Source organism: Gymnoscopelus braueri (assembly GCF_963280865.1).
Source record: "Gymnoscopelus braueri genome assembly, chromosome: 24".
NCBI classification, from domain to species: domain Eukaryota; kingdom Metazoa; phylum Chordata; class Actinopteri; order Myctophiformes; family Myctophidae; genus Gymnoscopelus; species Gymnoscopelus braueri.
Window position 1 is genome coordinate 2841920 of NC_137626.1, and position 14907 is coordinate 2856826.

At 43.2% G+C, this 14907-nt stretch overlaps 1 protein-coding gene across 6 annotated transcripts in view; it reads left to right on the forward strand.

The window, feature by feature from the left end:
• LOC308080839 (activin receptor type-2A-like) overlaps window positions 1-14651 on the forward strand; it is a 45985-nt gene extending 31334 nt beyond the window's left edge. For all 6 annotated transcript variants that reach the window (XM_080422865.1, XM_080422867.1, XM_080422866.1 and 3 more), the window contains 7 exons: window positions 2839-2982; window positions 4000-4143; window positions 7777-7922; window positions 9232-9346; window positions 10310-10448; window positions 11692-11822; window positions 14253-14651. In XM_080422865.1, the coding sequence (XP_080278991.1) occupies window positions 2839-2982; window positions 4000-4143; window positions 7777-7922; window positions 9232-9346; window positions 10310-10448; window positions 11692-11822; window positions 14253-14459 (1026 nt within the window). In that variant the 3' untranslated portion in view covers window positions 14460-14651. The remainder of the gene's footprint in view (window positions 1-2838; window positions 2983-3999; window positions 4144-7776; window positions 7923-9231; window positions 9347-10309; window positions 10449-11691; window positions 11823-14252) is intronic.
• Window positions 14652-14907: the final 256 nt, after the last annotated feature.

Sequence of the window (14907 nt, forward strand, 5' to 3'; positions counted from 1 at the left end):
TGTAGATTGGCTATTTTCACCAGTTTTTAAATAATAATAAAAAAAGGAACATACAAGGTTTCCACCCAACAGCGACGGTTCTGTATCAGTACATGAGTCAGTTTTAGCATATTTCATTCTAATTGGCTACGATGACTGCCTATGAATTTCATGGCCTGGGTAGGTAAACCTGGCCTGGCGGAGATATGCCCTGTTGCGCACAGCAGAACAACAGGTGAAGGCAATGAACTTAAACAAGGACTGTACTGCACAGCAAAAATTGCTCAAACTATGTCAAACTGTCACATAGCTGAAATAAACTTTCCATTTAGATCATTGTTGACAAACAAACAGAACATGGATGTTGTTTGCAAAAGGATTATTTATTTCTTGTCCATTTGTTTGTGAGGTGAGATCACAGCTTCTCTCTACTTTTGTGTGATATTGATAGCCTATAACTTTGATTTTGTTTGCAGTTCATTTCTATTGCTTACTGGATATTAAGACTAATAATTTTGGGATTTCGCTGTATTTTGTCAAATGTATTAATCTATATTTTTCTGTTGATCAAGCCTCGGGTTTTGTGATTAGATGCGCACACGCGCTGTCAGCCACTGGCAATCAATAATGTGCGCAAGGAAACCTTACTGAAAGCCGTCTCTAATCATCTTTAGAGAATCTCGTTTATTAAAACAACCACAGGCTACACAGTGAACACACAATAAATAAATAAATAAACACCTGGAAAGCTTGCGCTGTTAGTGGAAATAATTTAAAAATAATATAAACTAGAGGGACATGGCAGAGTGTGTTCTGCTGCTGCTGCTGCGCTGTCAACCACGAGATGATGCGCTCCAAGACAGCTGTCCATAAGCGCCAGACAGCTCTCTTAGAATGTTAATGTGAACAGGCTCCTCATAATATGGGTATAATACAATTATTTCATTGCATTGTAGTGACTTGGTCTTGGACTCGAGTGGACTCGGTGGGGGCAGAGTCCCGAGTCCCTTAGTCCGAGTCCGAGTCAAGACCGAGTGAAATTATGGGCGAGACCGAGACAAGAACGAGTAAATCAAAAAGCGGTCTCGAGACCGGTCTCGAGACCGAGACCGGTCTCGAGTACTACAACCCTAATTCACACACACGCACGCACACACACACCCACGCATGCATGCATGCACGCACACGCACGCACACACACACACACACACACACACACACACACACACAGGCTTTTTTCCTGGATCTCGTTTCTGTTTGCGACACTTTTCTATCAATATGACGAAAGTGAACGCTTCACTGTTTAGTCTCACTCTGAGACATTTTCTATGGATTCTTCTCTCATATCAGAGAGAGAGAGAGAGAGAGAGAGAGAGAGAGAGAGAGAGAGAGAGAGAGAGAGAGAGAGAGAGAGAGAGAGAGAGAGAGAGAGAGAGAGAGAGAGAGAGAGAGAGAGAGAGAGAGAGAGAGAGAGAGAGAGAGAGAGAGAGAGAGAGAGAGAGAGAGAGAGAGAGAGAGAGAGAGAGAGAGAGAGAGAGAGATCACTGTTGTAGCGTATTGTGAGCTTGTAGATCTGCTATTTTCAAATGGCAGAAAGAAGTGGTCAATGTATGTTTTGTAATAATAATCAAAATCTACAAAGTTACTAGTAACTAAAGTTTTAAGATAATTGTAGTGGAGTAAAAAGTGCAATATTTGCCTCTGAGCTGTAGTGGAGTAGAAAGTACAGTAAAAGTGTTTAAAATTGGAAATACTCAAGTAAAGTAAAAGTAACTCAAAATTGTACAGTACTTTCCACCCCTGGTTGTAGTGTGTTCATCACGGATGTTTCACAAAAGCACAGCCCGCCATAGGATTTAACGTGTGTGTGTGTGTGTGTGTGTGTGTGTGTGTGTGTGTGTGTGTGTGTGTGTGTGTGTGTGTGTGTGTGTGTGTGTGTGTGTGTGTGTGTGTGTGTGTGTGTGTGTGTGTGTGTGTGTGTGTGTGTGTGTGTGTGTGTGTGTGTGTGTGTGTGTGTGTGTGTGTGTGTGTGTGCGTGCGTGCGTGCGTGCGCGCGCGCGTGCGTGCGCGCGCGCGCAAGCATAAAATAAGTGGTCTTAGTCCTACTGGATCTCTCCTCCACTGGTCCCTCACTAACCATTTCATCTACTTGTTATGTGTTGATGAAATCATCAGAATATTTACTCATAGTTTTACTCATCAAAGCTTAGTTTTTATTTAGCTTTTGTTCAGTTTTCGTCATTGAAAGAAAAGGTAGTCGATCAACATTTTCCGCCATAGTTTTAGTGGAGGCTCTTAGTGCTGGAAAAAACACACTGGCTTTGTTTACTTGGACACACTATCCAGAATATTGACCCGGGTCTCAGTTACTCTCTTATCCCATTAGGACCTGTAAATGTCTTCTGTATCATAAAAACTGAAGAAATAGAAACAGTTTTCTGAAAAAAACCTATGTTTCTATATGAGTGCTGCTCAACCTTTTTCATGTCAAGAACCCCCAAAATTATATGTATTTGGCCGCAGGCCCCATCTCAAAATATTTTGTTCCAGGGACCCCCCAGAAGAAAAGATTTGCACCCATTTTTCACGATTTTCTGCTTGTAGAGCAGATCTACAAGCTTGTGATCTTGTAGATCTGCGATTTTTGAATGGCCAAAGTATAATATTGCAAAGTACCAGAAGGACCTCGGAGTGCTGGCAATGACTTTCTTACTTAATTATGACACAGATGCTTTCCAGGATTGAATGTGTTATTTGGGGTATTCTGTTCTTCATAATCCCCCCCTCCCCCCCTTCCTCTAATAACCTGTTATCTAATACCACTGTTGGTTGGTGTGTTTCTCTCTTGTTTTCCCCCAGGAGTCCGGCCCCTCCCCCCCTTCCCCCGTCACGGGACACAAACCCCTGCAGTTGCTGGAGGTGAAAGCCAGGGGGCGCTACGGCTGCGTGTGGAAGGCTCAGCTCCTCGGCGACTACGTGGCCGTCAAGATCTTCCCCATTCAGGTAGCAGGCTGCGTTCACCACTCAGCATGTCATGTTCAGACCTGAGGACCATTCTAACAATGCCTTTTAACACATCGTGTGCCAGAGGTTTATTAAAATAGGGTACATCCAGTGCCAGCATATCTTCCATCCACTTACGTTGATATGTTTCGTGCTGTAGAAGCCCCGACGCGGACGTACGTGTAAACAAAGCGTGCGTGCGAGACGGCGGAGGGTCCCGACTAACGCCTGGAACAATAATATCTCTAACGCGATCCTCCATTGCAGAGTGATCGCCGATCGAGAACGGCTCACTTCCACCACGTTAAAAATAAATAGGAGATATTAAGCTTTTAGTCAAGGAGTTAACATTGGAGCGGACGAACGGAAGCATTTTTGATATGGATCCACATCCGGCCTCTCCTTCTTAGAGACTCCTTGGATGATCCCAAAGTTTCGTTAGAGCGCCCCACGTGGGAAAAATATATAAAAAAAAAAATGGGCGAAAAACGGTGCGGACCGTTTATGACACATAACGCACAGCTTCTCAAAAACGGTCCGGACCGTTTTTGGCACACAATGTGTTAAATCAGTAGTTATCAAACCCCCAAAATGATAGCCTATGCCAGCGGTTCTCAAGCGATGGGTCGTGACCCAATGTGGGGTCGCGCATTGGCAACCAAATTTTTATCAAGAAACGAAAAAAAATGGGGTGATGGTGATGGGGTCACCAAAACAAATCCCTCATAATATGGGGTTGTGGTATAAAAACGTTTGAGAACCCCTGGCCTATGCATTTGGCCGTGGTCCCCCATTTGAAAATGTTTTGTGCCAGGGCCCCCCCCCCCCCCCCCCGCCCCCCCAGAGGAGAAGTTTTGTGTTAAAAAATATCTAAATTATTCACACTTTCCTGATTTTTCAAAAATAGCAGATGTACAAGCTCGCAGTGCGGCGCGAAGTGAGTCGCTGTGAGCTTGTAGATCTCTGATCTTGGTCAGTCAGTGTAATGACCATGCTGTCCTCCTCTGTGTCTCTCAGGACAAGCTGTCGTGGCAGAACGAGTACGACATCTTCAGCGTGAGCGGGATGAAGCACGACAACCTCCTCCTCTTCCTCGGCATGGAGAAGAGAACCAACAACCTGGACATGGAGCTGTGGCTCATCACCGCCTACCATGAGAGGGTAGGCAGCAGTGTTGATTTCCTCCACTAAAACTATGACGTATGAAAACTAAATATAAACTAATCTATGATCACTAAAACTAAGAGTAAATATATTGACAATTTCGTCAACAAATAAAAACTAGACTAAAATGTCAGTGAGGGATCTAGTGGAGAAGAGATCCAGTAGAACTAAAAGACAAGTCATTTGATGTTTGGTTGCGCTCAGGTGTTGCGCTCTGACAATAGCAGATCTACAAGCTCACAGTTGTGAGCTTGTAGATCGGCTATTTTCAGAGCGCAACCAAGTGTAAAATCAGCCATTAGGACGCCATCATACAAAACACATTATAGTCGACTAAATCAACTGTAGATTTAGTCGACTATAATCTGATGATGTTTAGTCGACTAAAACTAGACTAACAGTAAAACATTTCAGATGATAAAATATGACTAAAACTAAATGGAATTTGATTCCAAAGACTATGACTAAAACTAAATCAAAATCAACACTAATAGGATGAAGGTTCCTGTCTTGCTAGTGGGCGGCGGGCGCATGGATTTAAAGTTGTCTGTCGTGGCGACTCATTTCTGTCATTTAGATTCCAAGGGTCAAGGGTTATTCATTTAGACGACTAAAACTATGACAAAACATTTTGGTCGACTACATTTCTTCACTGAGGAAAAAACTAAATAAAAACTAATCTATGATGACTAAAACTATTGACTAAATACATCATATTGTCAATTTCGTCAGCAAAAAAAAACTAGACAAAAATGTCAGTGAGGAACTAGTGGAGAATAGATCCAGTAGAACTATAATCTCTCAAGAACAGATTCTGCTCTGCGTTGGAATCTGTCGTGAAGGCTCGTCATAACATGTACGCACTGGGCTACAAGTGGGCGTGCCTTCAGATCAGGAAGCAGGCCGCGCTTTACCCAATCAAATGTAGTGGGCGGGATTCACGTGTCCGTTGATCTTTCCCCCTCGAAACAAACCCAAACTAATTTAACAATAGCGTCCGCGGAGCAGACAAAACCACGGAAAGATATTCACATTTTAACTTACTCTTTCATCATAGAAACAAGTGGGCTTATAACCAAAACGATCCATGTTCTCTGGGAGAAGTGGTGTTAGTGTTCCGTGTAGACATATTGTTAGTGGGAATGAAAACATAGTGGCACCCATAGATATTAGAAACCTAGATACCTCATTGGCCTCTGCAGTTCATTGGGGCGACTTGTATCGCAATACACGGCGGCTCTTCCGTCTTCCGCAGGGAACCTGTCACTCAAAGTGACTACTGGCCAATCACAGCGCTCACAGTGCGTTGACTACTGGCCAATCACAGTGCGTCTTTTCCGGGACTTGTCAGTGCAATGGTTCTCAACCAGTGGTCCGGGAACCACCAGTGGTCATTGAGGGGGTTCCAGGTGGTACCCAGCTAAATGATGGAGAGTTGATAATAACCAAATGGACCCTTATAGATCTTTAAATCTTGAGTATAACATTTCACACTGTCAAGAGTCAAATTGTTAAACATCTGCATTACTTACTAAGTACACAATTAGAGAACGTAAACAATTGTTATTTTGACAACAGCTTATCGAACGATAACATATTCTACGTTTTGGGTGTGAGAGGCTAAAGCTTATCAAACGGTGTTCCGTGACTCAAATGCTGAATAAATAATGGACCTTGATATGAAAAAGGACCAGTCTCTTATTTGAATTTCACAAATAGAGTGTGGAGTTTGCCAAGTTCCAACTAACTAGATGCTGCGCACAGCTGTCAGCTGCTGCCTCTCAAAGGGTTAAGAGCTGGGTTAAGAGCTGGGTTACAAAAAGACCCGCCCCAACCTGCCTCTGATTGGCCTACCGAACTTCCGCGTGTGTGACGCACACGGCAGCCCTGCGGAAGCAGGAAGCGCGCCCGAGATACAGACGCTTCAGAGCCGAATGAGGCGTCTACCTTTATATGTCTATGGTGGCACCCAACGGAAGTGAAAGCTGAAGGCAGACCTAAACCCCGGTTTCCTTTGCGCACGGGTGCTACGTCGCCATTGTCCCAGAGCCAAGTAAGATAGTACAAACAGCAGAGGGCGCTGTTTTTCATTCTTATTTGGTTCTGGGTTCCCAGATTGGTAGAACTAAGATAAGTCATTTTATGTGACACGTTGTGAGCTTGTAGATCGGCTATTTTCGGCACACAGCTAAGTATAAATCAGGCATTATGACGCCATCAAGGCATCGCCAAAATACATTTCTGTTGACTAAATCAATTGTAGATTTAGTTGACTAAAATATTATATTTAGTCAACTAAAACCAAACTAAAACATTTCAGATGACTCAAATATGACTAAAGATAACTTGAATTTTATTCAAAAGACAAAAAAAATGCTGTCAGAATCAACACTGAGAGGGTTGTTAAAGTGTGATGTCATAGCTCCAGTACGTTAAGTTGTGTGTGCAGTAAGACGTTGTAGAAACCACATTATAATGCATTATAATGCACTTATAATGCTTCATTATATTATGTTTATAATTATGCATAACAAAGTCACTTCATAACTAGCTAGGTAGTTATAATGTGCCGTCCCACTGAGCTTATAATGCATTATGACCAAAGTTATGATCCGTTATAAACATTGTTATAAGTTGTCATACATGATTATAAACATTTATAATGAGTGTTATATAAGTGCATTATAATCCAGACCTTTAAGTAAAGTGTTAGCGGCCAGGTGTAAAGTGGTAAAAGGAGTATTTATTATAGAGGACACAGGAGAGCATCTTAGTAGCAAGCTCTGTTGTGTTGCTGTGTAGATGCTGCCTGCCCTCTAGTGGCCAAGCAGTAAAACTACAGGTCAGTTTACCCTCAAAATAATACTTGATAAATGTCATTATTTTACCAGTTGATGTGAACCAGCTGTTGTTCCTGGGATGGAATAGCAGCACATACTGTGTCCTCCATAGAACACATGCTCTGTCCTCTGTCCTCCATAGAACACATGCTGTGTCCTCCATAGAACACATGCTCTGTCCTCTGTCCTCCATAGAACACATGCTCTGTCCTCTGTCCTCCATAGAACACATGCTCTGTCCTCTGTCCTCCATAGAACACATGCTGTGTCCTCCATAGAACACATGCTCTGTCCTCTGTCCTCCATAGAACACATGCTCTGTCCTCTGTCCTCCATAGAACACATGCTGTGTCCTCCATAGAACACATGCTCTGTCCTCTGTCCTCCATAGAACACATGCTCTGTCCTCCGTCCTCCATAGAACACATGCTCTGTCCTCTGTCCTCCATAGAACACATGCTCTGTCCTCTGTCCTCCATAGAACACATGCTCTGTCCTCTGTCCTCCATAGAATAATAAAGAAAACATAGACCTTGCATCTCCTTATTTAATTATTTTGTAAATGCTTTTTTCATAAACTTACTTTTGACAGTTTAAAAGTGATTTAAAAAGTATTTAAAATGTGTGTGTGTGCGTGTGTGTGTGCGCGTGTGTGTGTGTGTGTGTGTGTGTGTGTGTGTGTGTGTGTGTGTGTGTGTGTGTGTGTGTGTGTGTGTGTGTGTGTGTGTGTGTGTGTGTGTGTGTGTGTGTGTGTGTGTGTGTGTGTGTGTGTGTGTGTGGCGCGCCCCAGGGTTCTCTGTCAGACTTCCTGAAGGCTAACGTGGTGTCGTGGACAGAGCTGTGTCACATCGCTCAGACGGCGGCACGCGGCCTGGCCTACCTCCATGAGGACATCCCTGGACACAGGGACGGACACAAGCCCTCCATCGCACACAGGTAACAATAATAATAATAAAAGCTTTCATTTATATAGCGCCTTTCATGAACCCAAAGACGGACACAAGCCCTCCATCGCACACAGGTAACAATAATTATAATAATAATAATAATAATAATAGCTTAAATTTATATAGCGCCTTTCATGAACCCAAAGACGAGAGAATAAGTGTCTTTTCAAGGCAGCCTTAACTCTTTGACTGCCAGAGTAATAGTGCCACTGCTGCCAGAGAAAACGAGGATCACGGAATATTCTCTGTGACCTCCGTCCTCACGGACATCGGCTCATTACACGCACGTGGGTGTCGTAGTATCCATGGCCGTTTGATTGTGGCTTGTTTTTGCCGAAAACAACAGAAAGACGAGAAAATTTGACTTTTCTAAATCCTTTAACATGAAAAGAAACCAGCTTTTATTTGTTGTTATCACGTGATTTCTGGGTGTACTCTTCTTCGTTGGTGCTTGGATCATGCCACATGCGGCCCCTTACCTTCACTTAATGCGGCCCACAGGTTAATAATAATCAGAATACTGATATATTATTGATTTCAGCTGTTACAATTCCTAACATGCAAACATGACCCGCTTTAATTACTTTAGTCAGTAGCTTAGTAGCTCAGTGACTAGTATTACAATTCTTTTTTATGTCCAATATATTTGTATTTAAGTTCAAGCATAACTAAATGCATTTGAAATTACATAAAAATGTTACTTTTCAGGATTCCAATTCAAAAATATCAAAAAGACAAAAAGCTCAAGCTCAAAGCTGCGACACGTTTTGAGCTTGTAGATCGGCTATCTTTGCTACTGCTGTGTGACATAGAATGGCGAAGTACAGCATTAATTTACGAAAAAAAAGAATCATGCAATGTGTTCCTCTGGAGTGAGTGTGGAAATATAGTGGCCCTCTGCATCATCAAAGTTGCATCACCCCTGTTGTAGAGTAACCTCACTGTGTGTGTGTGTGTGTAGAGTAACCTCACTGTGTGTGTGTGTGTAGAGTAACCTCACTGTGTGTGTGTGTGTGTGTAGAGTAACCTCACTGTGTGTGTGTGTGTGTAGAGTAACCTCACTGTGTGTGTGTAGAGTAACCTCACTGTGTGTGTGTGTAGAGTAACCTCACTGTGTGTGTGTGTAGAGTAACCTCACTGTGTGTGTGTGTAGAGTAACCTCACTGTGTGTGTGTGTAGAGTAACCTCACTGTGTGTGTGTGTGTAGAGTAACCTCACTCTGTGTGTGTGTGTGTGTGTGTGTGTGTGTGTGTGTGTGTGTGTGTGTGTGTGTGTGTGTGCGTGTGCGTGTTTTCCAGGGACATCAAGTCTAAGAACGTCCTGTTGAAGAGTAACCTCACAGCCTGCATCGCTGACTTTGGCCTCGCCCTCAAGTTTGAGGCTGGGAAGTCAGCAGGAGACACACATGGACAGGTAGATACACACCTGTTCTACTGTCTCAGTCTAGACAGGTAGATACACACCTGTTCTACTGTCTCAGTCTAGACAGGTAGATACACACCTGTTCTACTGTCTCAGTCTAGACCGGTAGATACACACCTGTTCTCTAATCCATATATTATACTGTCTGACAGCATCAGTGTTCAGACAGCATCAGTGTTGAAACTCCATGTCAGCCTAGAGTCAGTCATATAGAGAGTATTCACATGCGTCACTTTTCCACCGGGACACGCCCCCCTCATCTATACTGAGTGGTAAAACATGGAGCATCATGGTGGAGCGTTGGACACGCCCCCCTCATCTATACTGAGTGGTAAAACATGGAGCATCATGGTGGAGCGTTGGAGTTAAGAAGCGCTCGTTGTAAATCACTCAACGGTCCTGCGTACCACCTGTTTCTAAATGTCACATGATGCAGGAGGCAGCAGGACGTTGAGTTATAGAAAACGAGCGCTTCCAAACTTCCAATACAAAAAAGATCATCACCTGCACCTGGGCCATGTTTTTGCCACTCCTCATGTCTTTCTGAAATGACGCCTCTGTACTGATTGTAAATTGCAATATAGCACTGTTTCCCAATCAGTGGGTCGGGACTCATGTTTATGGGTCTCAAGTAAATAGCCCTTTATTTTATTTTTTTCCTACATATTTGTTTGTAATTATTATTAAAAAAGGAAATTCCATGAATTAGAGAAAAAAAACGAAAACTTTTAAGAAGTCGTGAAAATAGCCGATCTATCTTTTTTTCACTAGTTTTTCTCTTTTGGGTCTCGAGCTAAAAGGTTTGGGAACCAGTGATGTATAGTATAAAATATACTGATATACAATATTAAGTTTGTATGTTCTTTCTCCCTGCATGTGTTGGGGCTCCAGGTGGACCAGTGTTGTATAGTATATAATATATTAATATATTAATATATATATATTGCGTTCCAGGTGGGGACCAGGCGCTACATGGCTCCTGAGGTCCTGGAAGGAGCCATCAACTTCCAGAGAGACTCTTTCCTCCGTATCGACATGTACGCTCTGGGTCTGATGCTGTGGGAGCTGGCTGCTAGGTGTACTGCTGCTGATGGTACACACACACACACACACACACACACACACACACACACACACACACACACACACACGTACGCTCTGGGTCTGATGCTGTGGGAGCTGGCTGCTAGATGTACTAGATCCATGTTTCATCTCTGTGATAACCCATACATCTTTACATCTTTGACAGCTAATACACCAGATGTTGTGGTTGATGAAGAGTCCAGGGAAGTGTCTGTATTGGAGATGCACCTTTGACCTTAGCCTAGAGAAGGCCTTAAAGGTAGGGTAAGTGATTTGCAATTATTCAAATAATTGCAAAATGGGTCTATGTTCTGATAGTGCTCGTTACTATAGAGTGTCCTGTCCATATAAAGAGTCTCCATGTCTCTCCAGCTCTTTATAAAACAGAAAATGTATTTTGTAGTTTTTTCTTTTTTTGTAGTTTGTTTCATTTCCAATTTTATCCAACCAGGACAGAGAACTCAATCAGGATATAGATTAAACAAGTGAAATTGGAAGTGATGACACTAAGAAATGAGCAGACAAAATTTTAACTGGAACACTATACAAATTAAGCTTAAAAATGGGTACTTTCTCCTGATTGTCTGAGATTTTGACACCTACCGAAAAATGTATTTTCTGTTTATTAAAGAGCTGGAGAGACAGGGAGACATCTGTTACTGAACAAACACTCTATAGCAATGATTACTATCAGAATATAGTATTTTAACCTTTTAACAAAATACTTTTTGTTTTAACCAAAAAATATCACTTACCCTACCTTTAATGACCAAACTCATTAAATACAAACCACTCCTACATACCATCTCAGAGCTGGGTTATAGGTGCAGACTATTTGTTTTTATATTCGGCAGCCTGGGACATTATACCCACAGACTAGTTGTTCAGAGGGTTTCAACAACTTAGGATGCCCAAAAAGGAGGCAAAAAGGCTGGCAAAGTATTGTTCTCTCTGCTATAATTGGCAGGCGTCATATATGGTGGAGACACTGTTACTTATACCTATAGAGTACTGAGTGACATGCTTATTGTATCATGAAGACATATGCCATGATTTTGTCAATGTAACCCTACTACACCTACTATAGGTATACAGTGTCCCTGTATGTATTCTCCCTTATGTGGACATAAATAAAGTGTGTGTGTGTGTGTGTGTGTGTGTGTGTGTGTGTGTGTGTGTGTGTGTGTGTGTGTGTGTGTGTGTGTGTGTGTGTGTGTGTGTGTGTGTGTGTGTGTGTGTGTGTGTGTGTGCAGGTCCAGTAGATGAGTACATGTTGCCGTTTGAGGAGGAGGTGGGTCAACATCCGTCATTGGAGGACATGCAGGAAGTGGTCGTTCACAAGAAGCTCCGCCCCTGTGTCCGAGACTACTGGAACAAACACACCGTAAGACCTGTGTGTGTGTGTGTTCCCCACAAATATAGTACAATTTGAGAAATACACATTGTGAGGACCGTTCACCTGGTCCATACAAGACAAAATATATACATAGCCTTTTAGGGAAAGGTTTACTATTAGAAAAAGGTTTAGGGTTAGGATTAAGCAGTTAGAGGTCAGGTTTAGGGGTTGGTCAAAAGTTGTATTTCATTGTCTCCGCCAGGCCGAAAGGCATGGCGAGAGAGTATGTTTTTCCCCCTGTCCGTGTGTCCGTGTGTCCGTCTGTCCGTCCGTCCGTCTGTGACCAGCTAATCTCCAGCACCGTTGTCTTGATCGCAGCGAAACTGTGCACACACACTCCCTGGATGCCAATTCAGAATCTCTGCCCCAAATTCTTCTCATGAGCCTTTTATAGCACCACCAGGAGGCAAAATTTGTGCAAAACAAATTTTTTGACAGTACTCCTACAGATTGACCAAAAATCACGCAAATCGGTACATAGTATCTCTATAGTCATTAAACGAAACAGGTCATTCAGATTTCTCATATTCCATCCTGATTGGCTAAAAATGTCTTCCAAAGTTTGCAGGAGTGCTCCGTTTTGAACAAAATGCCTCAAATCATGAACACAGCATGCAGTTTCTGTGAAATTTTGCACGCACATTCCCATTAGGCCGAGAAAGAACTACCATTTGAATTTTTTCAAATCAACCTCATGGTGGTGCTATAACAGGCCAATTCGTGTTTTTACCTATAACTGCACCGATCTGTGTAAAACTTTGTATGCACACTCCCTAGAGGTCAAGGAAAAACCTTTGCCCTGCATTTTTCACATTTGCCTTTTATAGCGCCACCAGGAGGCCGACTTATGTAAAACACATTATTTTATATTACTCCTTCCAATTTTATCCAAATTTCACACACATGATTTCTATAGTCATGTGATTTTTCATATTCCATACTGATTGGCTAAGATTGACATCTAAAGTTTGCATTATTGGCTTGTTTTGAACAAAATTCCGCAAATCATGAACGCACCGTCCGATTGCGGTCAAACTTAGCACGCACATTCACACTATGTTGAGGAATAAATGCCACCCTTTTAACATTGGCCTGTTATAGCGCCACCAGCAGCTCTAATTTAGCGAAACAAATGTTTTTAACAAAATGCCTCAAATCATGAATGCCGATTCCAGTGTCCGATTGTCGTGCAAGGCCTAAGAAGAAATGGCACCCTTTTCACGTTGGCCTATTATAGCGCCACCAGGAGGCCACAATAGCCTACCTGACCTGGCGGAGACCTGTGCTCCGAGGAGCACTTTTTCTAGTTTATTTTCAGTTCCCCGCCCTGGTGAAGAAGACCTTAACTGGTCGAAACATGTTGGCAATTTTTATGGAAAAAACGTTCAACTTAAAAAACCTCTCCTCCACATTGTTGGAGTGTTCAGATCTCTTTTTATTAAAGTTGTATTTTAGTCAATAATAAATATATATGCATGTAAACTATGTAGCACTTGACCTAGTTTTGACGACCATGCAGACTTGAGGTTAAAATGTAATTCAGAAAGCATGTTATTTAGACAGATGCCAGGTTAATGGTTTACCTGGCATCCTATAGTTTCAATGTACAGATTATTATTTTGATAGTATATTTTTTCAGAGTAGACTGATCACTGGTTCACCTGTGATCCTAGTTTACTGAGTCACTACACTGTCTCTCTACATTCTATGTATGCGTTTACCTTGTTTACTGTAAGTCACTCTGGATAAAGCATCTGCTAAATGCCTACATTGTAAAGTTTTAACTTGTATAGATCATTCTAATTAAACATTTTCTATGAATTTCTCAAGGCTGTAGCGTTCTCCAAAATAAATGACGGCGAGCGTTTTTTCAGCTTGTGCAGGGCTCTCCATTCTGAACAGGGTTCTTAAAGGACAAAACTACCATTTATCTGGACGTGTACATGTGAGACTGAACATATATCATCCATACTCCACCGTAGTAGCCTGGTTCCAGGCCATAGACCCCAATTAGAATTGGTTTCCCTAAACCAATTCTAATTGGTTCAGGGGGGAGGAGGAGGGCATTTGTCACCGAACGTACTATTACAGGCTGGAGGCGGAGCCTGTCAGCAGGGAGTGTAGGGCGGGAGGAGTAGGACGAAGGCTTTTCCCTGTGAGGGCTCCTCACTGACAGGGTGAGTCAGTAGGATACGACAGCAGTGACAAAACACACAGTAATGTGTGAGAGGAGGAATCAGTTGGCAAAACGACTAAATTGGGGAGAAAACGGGGTAAAATGCAAAAAAGAAAATCCAACGATACTAAACCTTACTGTACTGTGTGCGTGTGCTTGCGTGCGCCTGTGTGTACGTGTGTGTGTGTGTGTGTGTGTGTGTGTGTGTGTGTGTGTGTGTGTGTGTGCGTGCGTGTGCACAGGGTCTGTCTCTGCTGTGTGAGACCATGGAGGAGTGCTGGGACCACGAGGCGGAGGCTCGCCTGTCGGCGGGCTGCGTGGAGGAGCGTCTGGGCGCCATGCAGCGCCTGGCCTCCATCATCACCCCCCCCCACCCCCACCACCAGGCCCCGCCCCTCCTCACCACGCTCACCAACCTGGACCCGCCTCCCAAGGAGTCCAGCCTATGATTGGTCGACGGAGACACTCCGGCTCACTCCCGCCCCGACGATTGGTCGGACATCGGACGGACGGACGGCCGGGTCGGAGGCGTTTTATTCGTCAACGGCTCATTTATGATCCGCCGTCTGATGCCGTCGCAGACCGAAAATAGCCGATCTATAAGCCCACGACGGAGCTTATAGGTCGGCTATTTTGGCCATACGACGCTGTTGTGCGATAACGTTTAAATCGGGGCTGTTTGAAGTGCTTTTTTTCAGGAAATACCCCCCTGCGCACACACACACACACACACACACACACACAGACACTTGTTTGTTTTCAAACGTGCGTCCAGGGACTCAAACGTGCGCACGTGCAAAGGACTCGCACGGCGAGGCGTCCAGGATCAAATTCAGGATGTTGTGCGTCGTGTAAATTAACACTTTACAACAAACACACTGTTTTCACCAGGTTTTA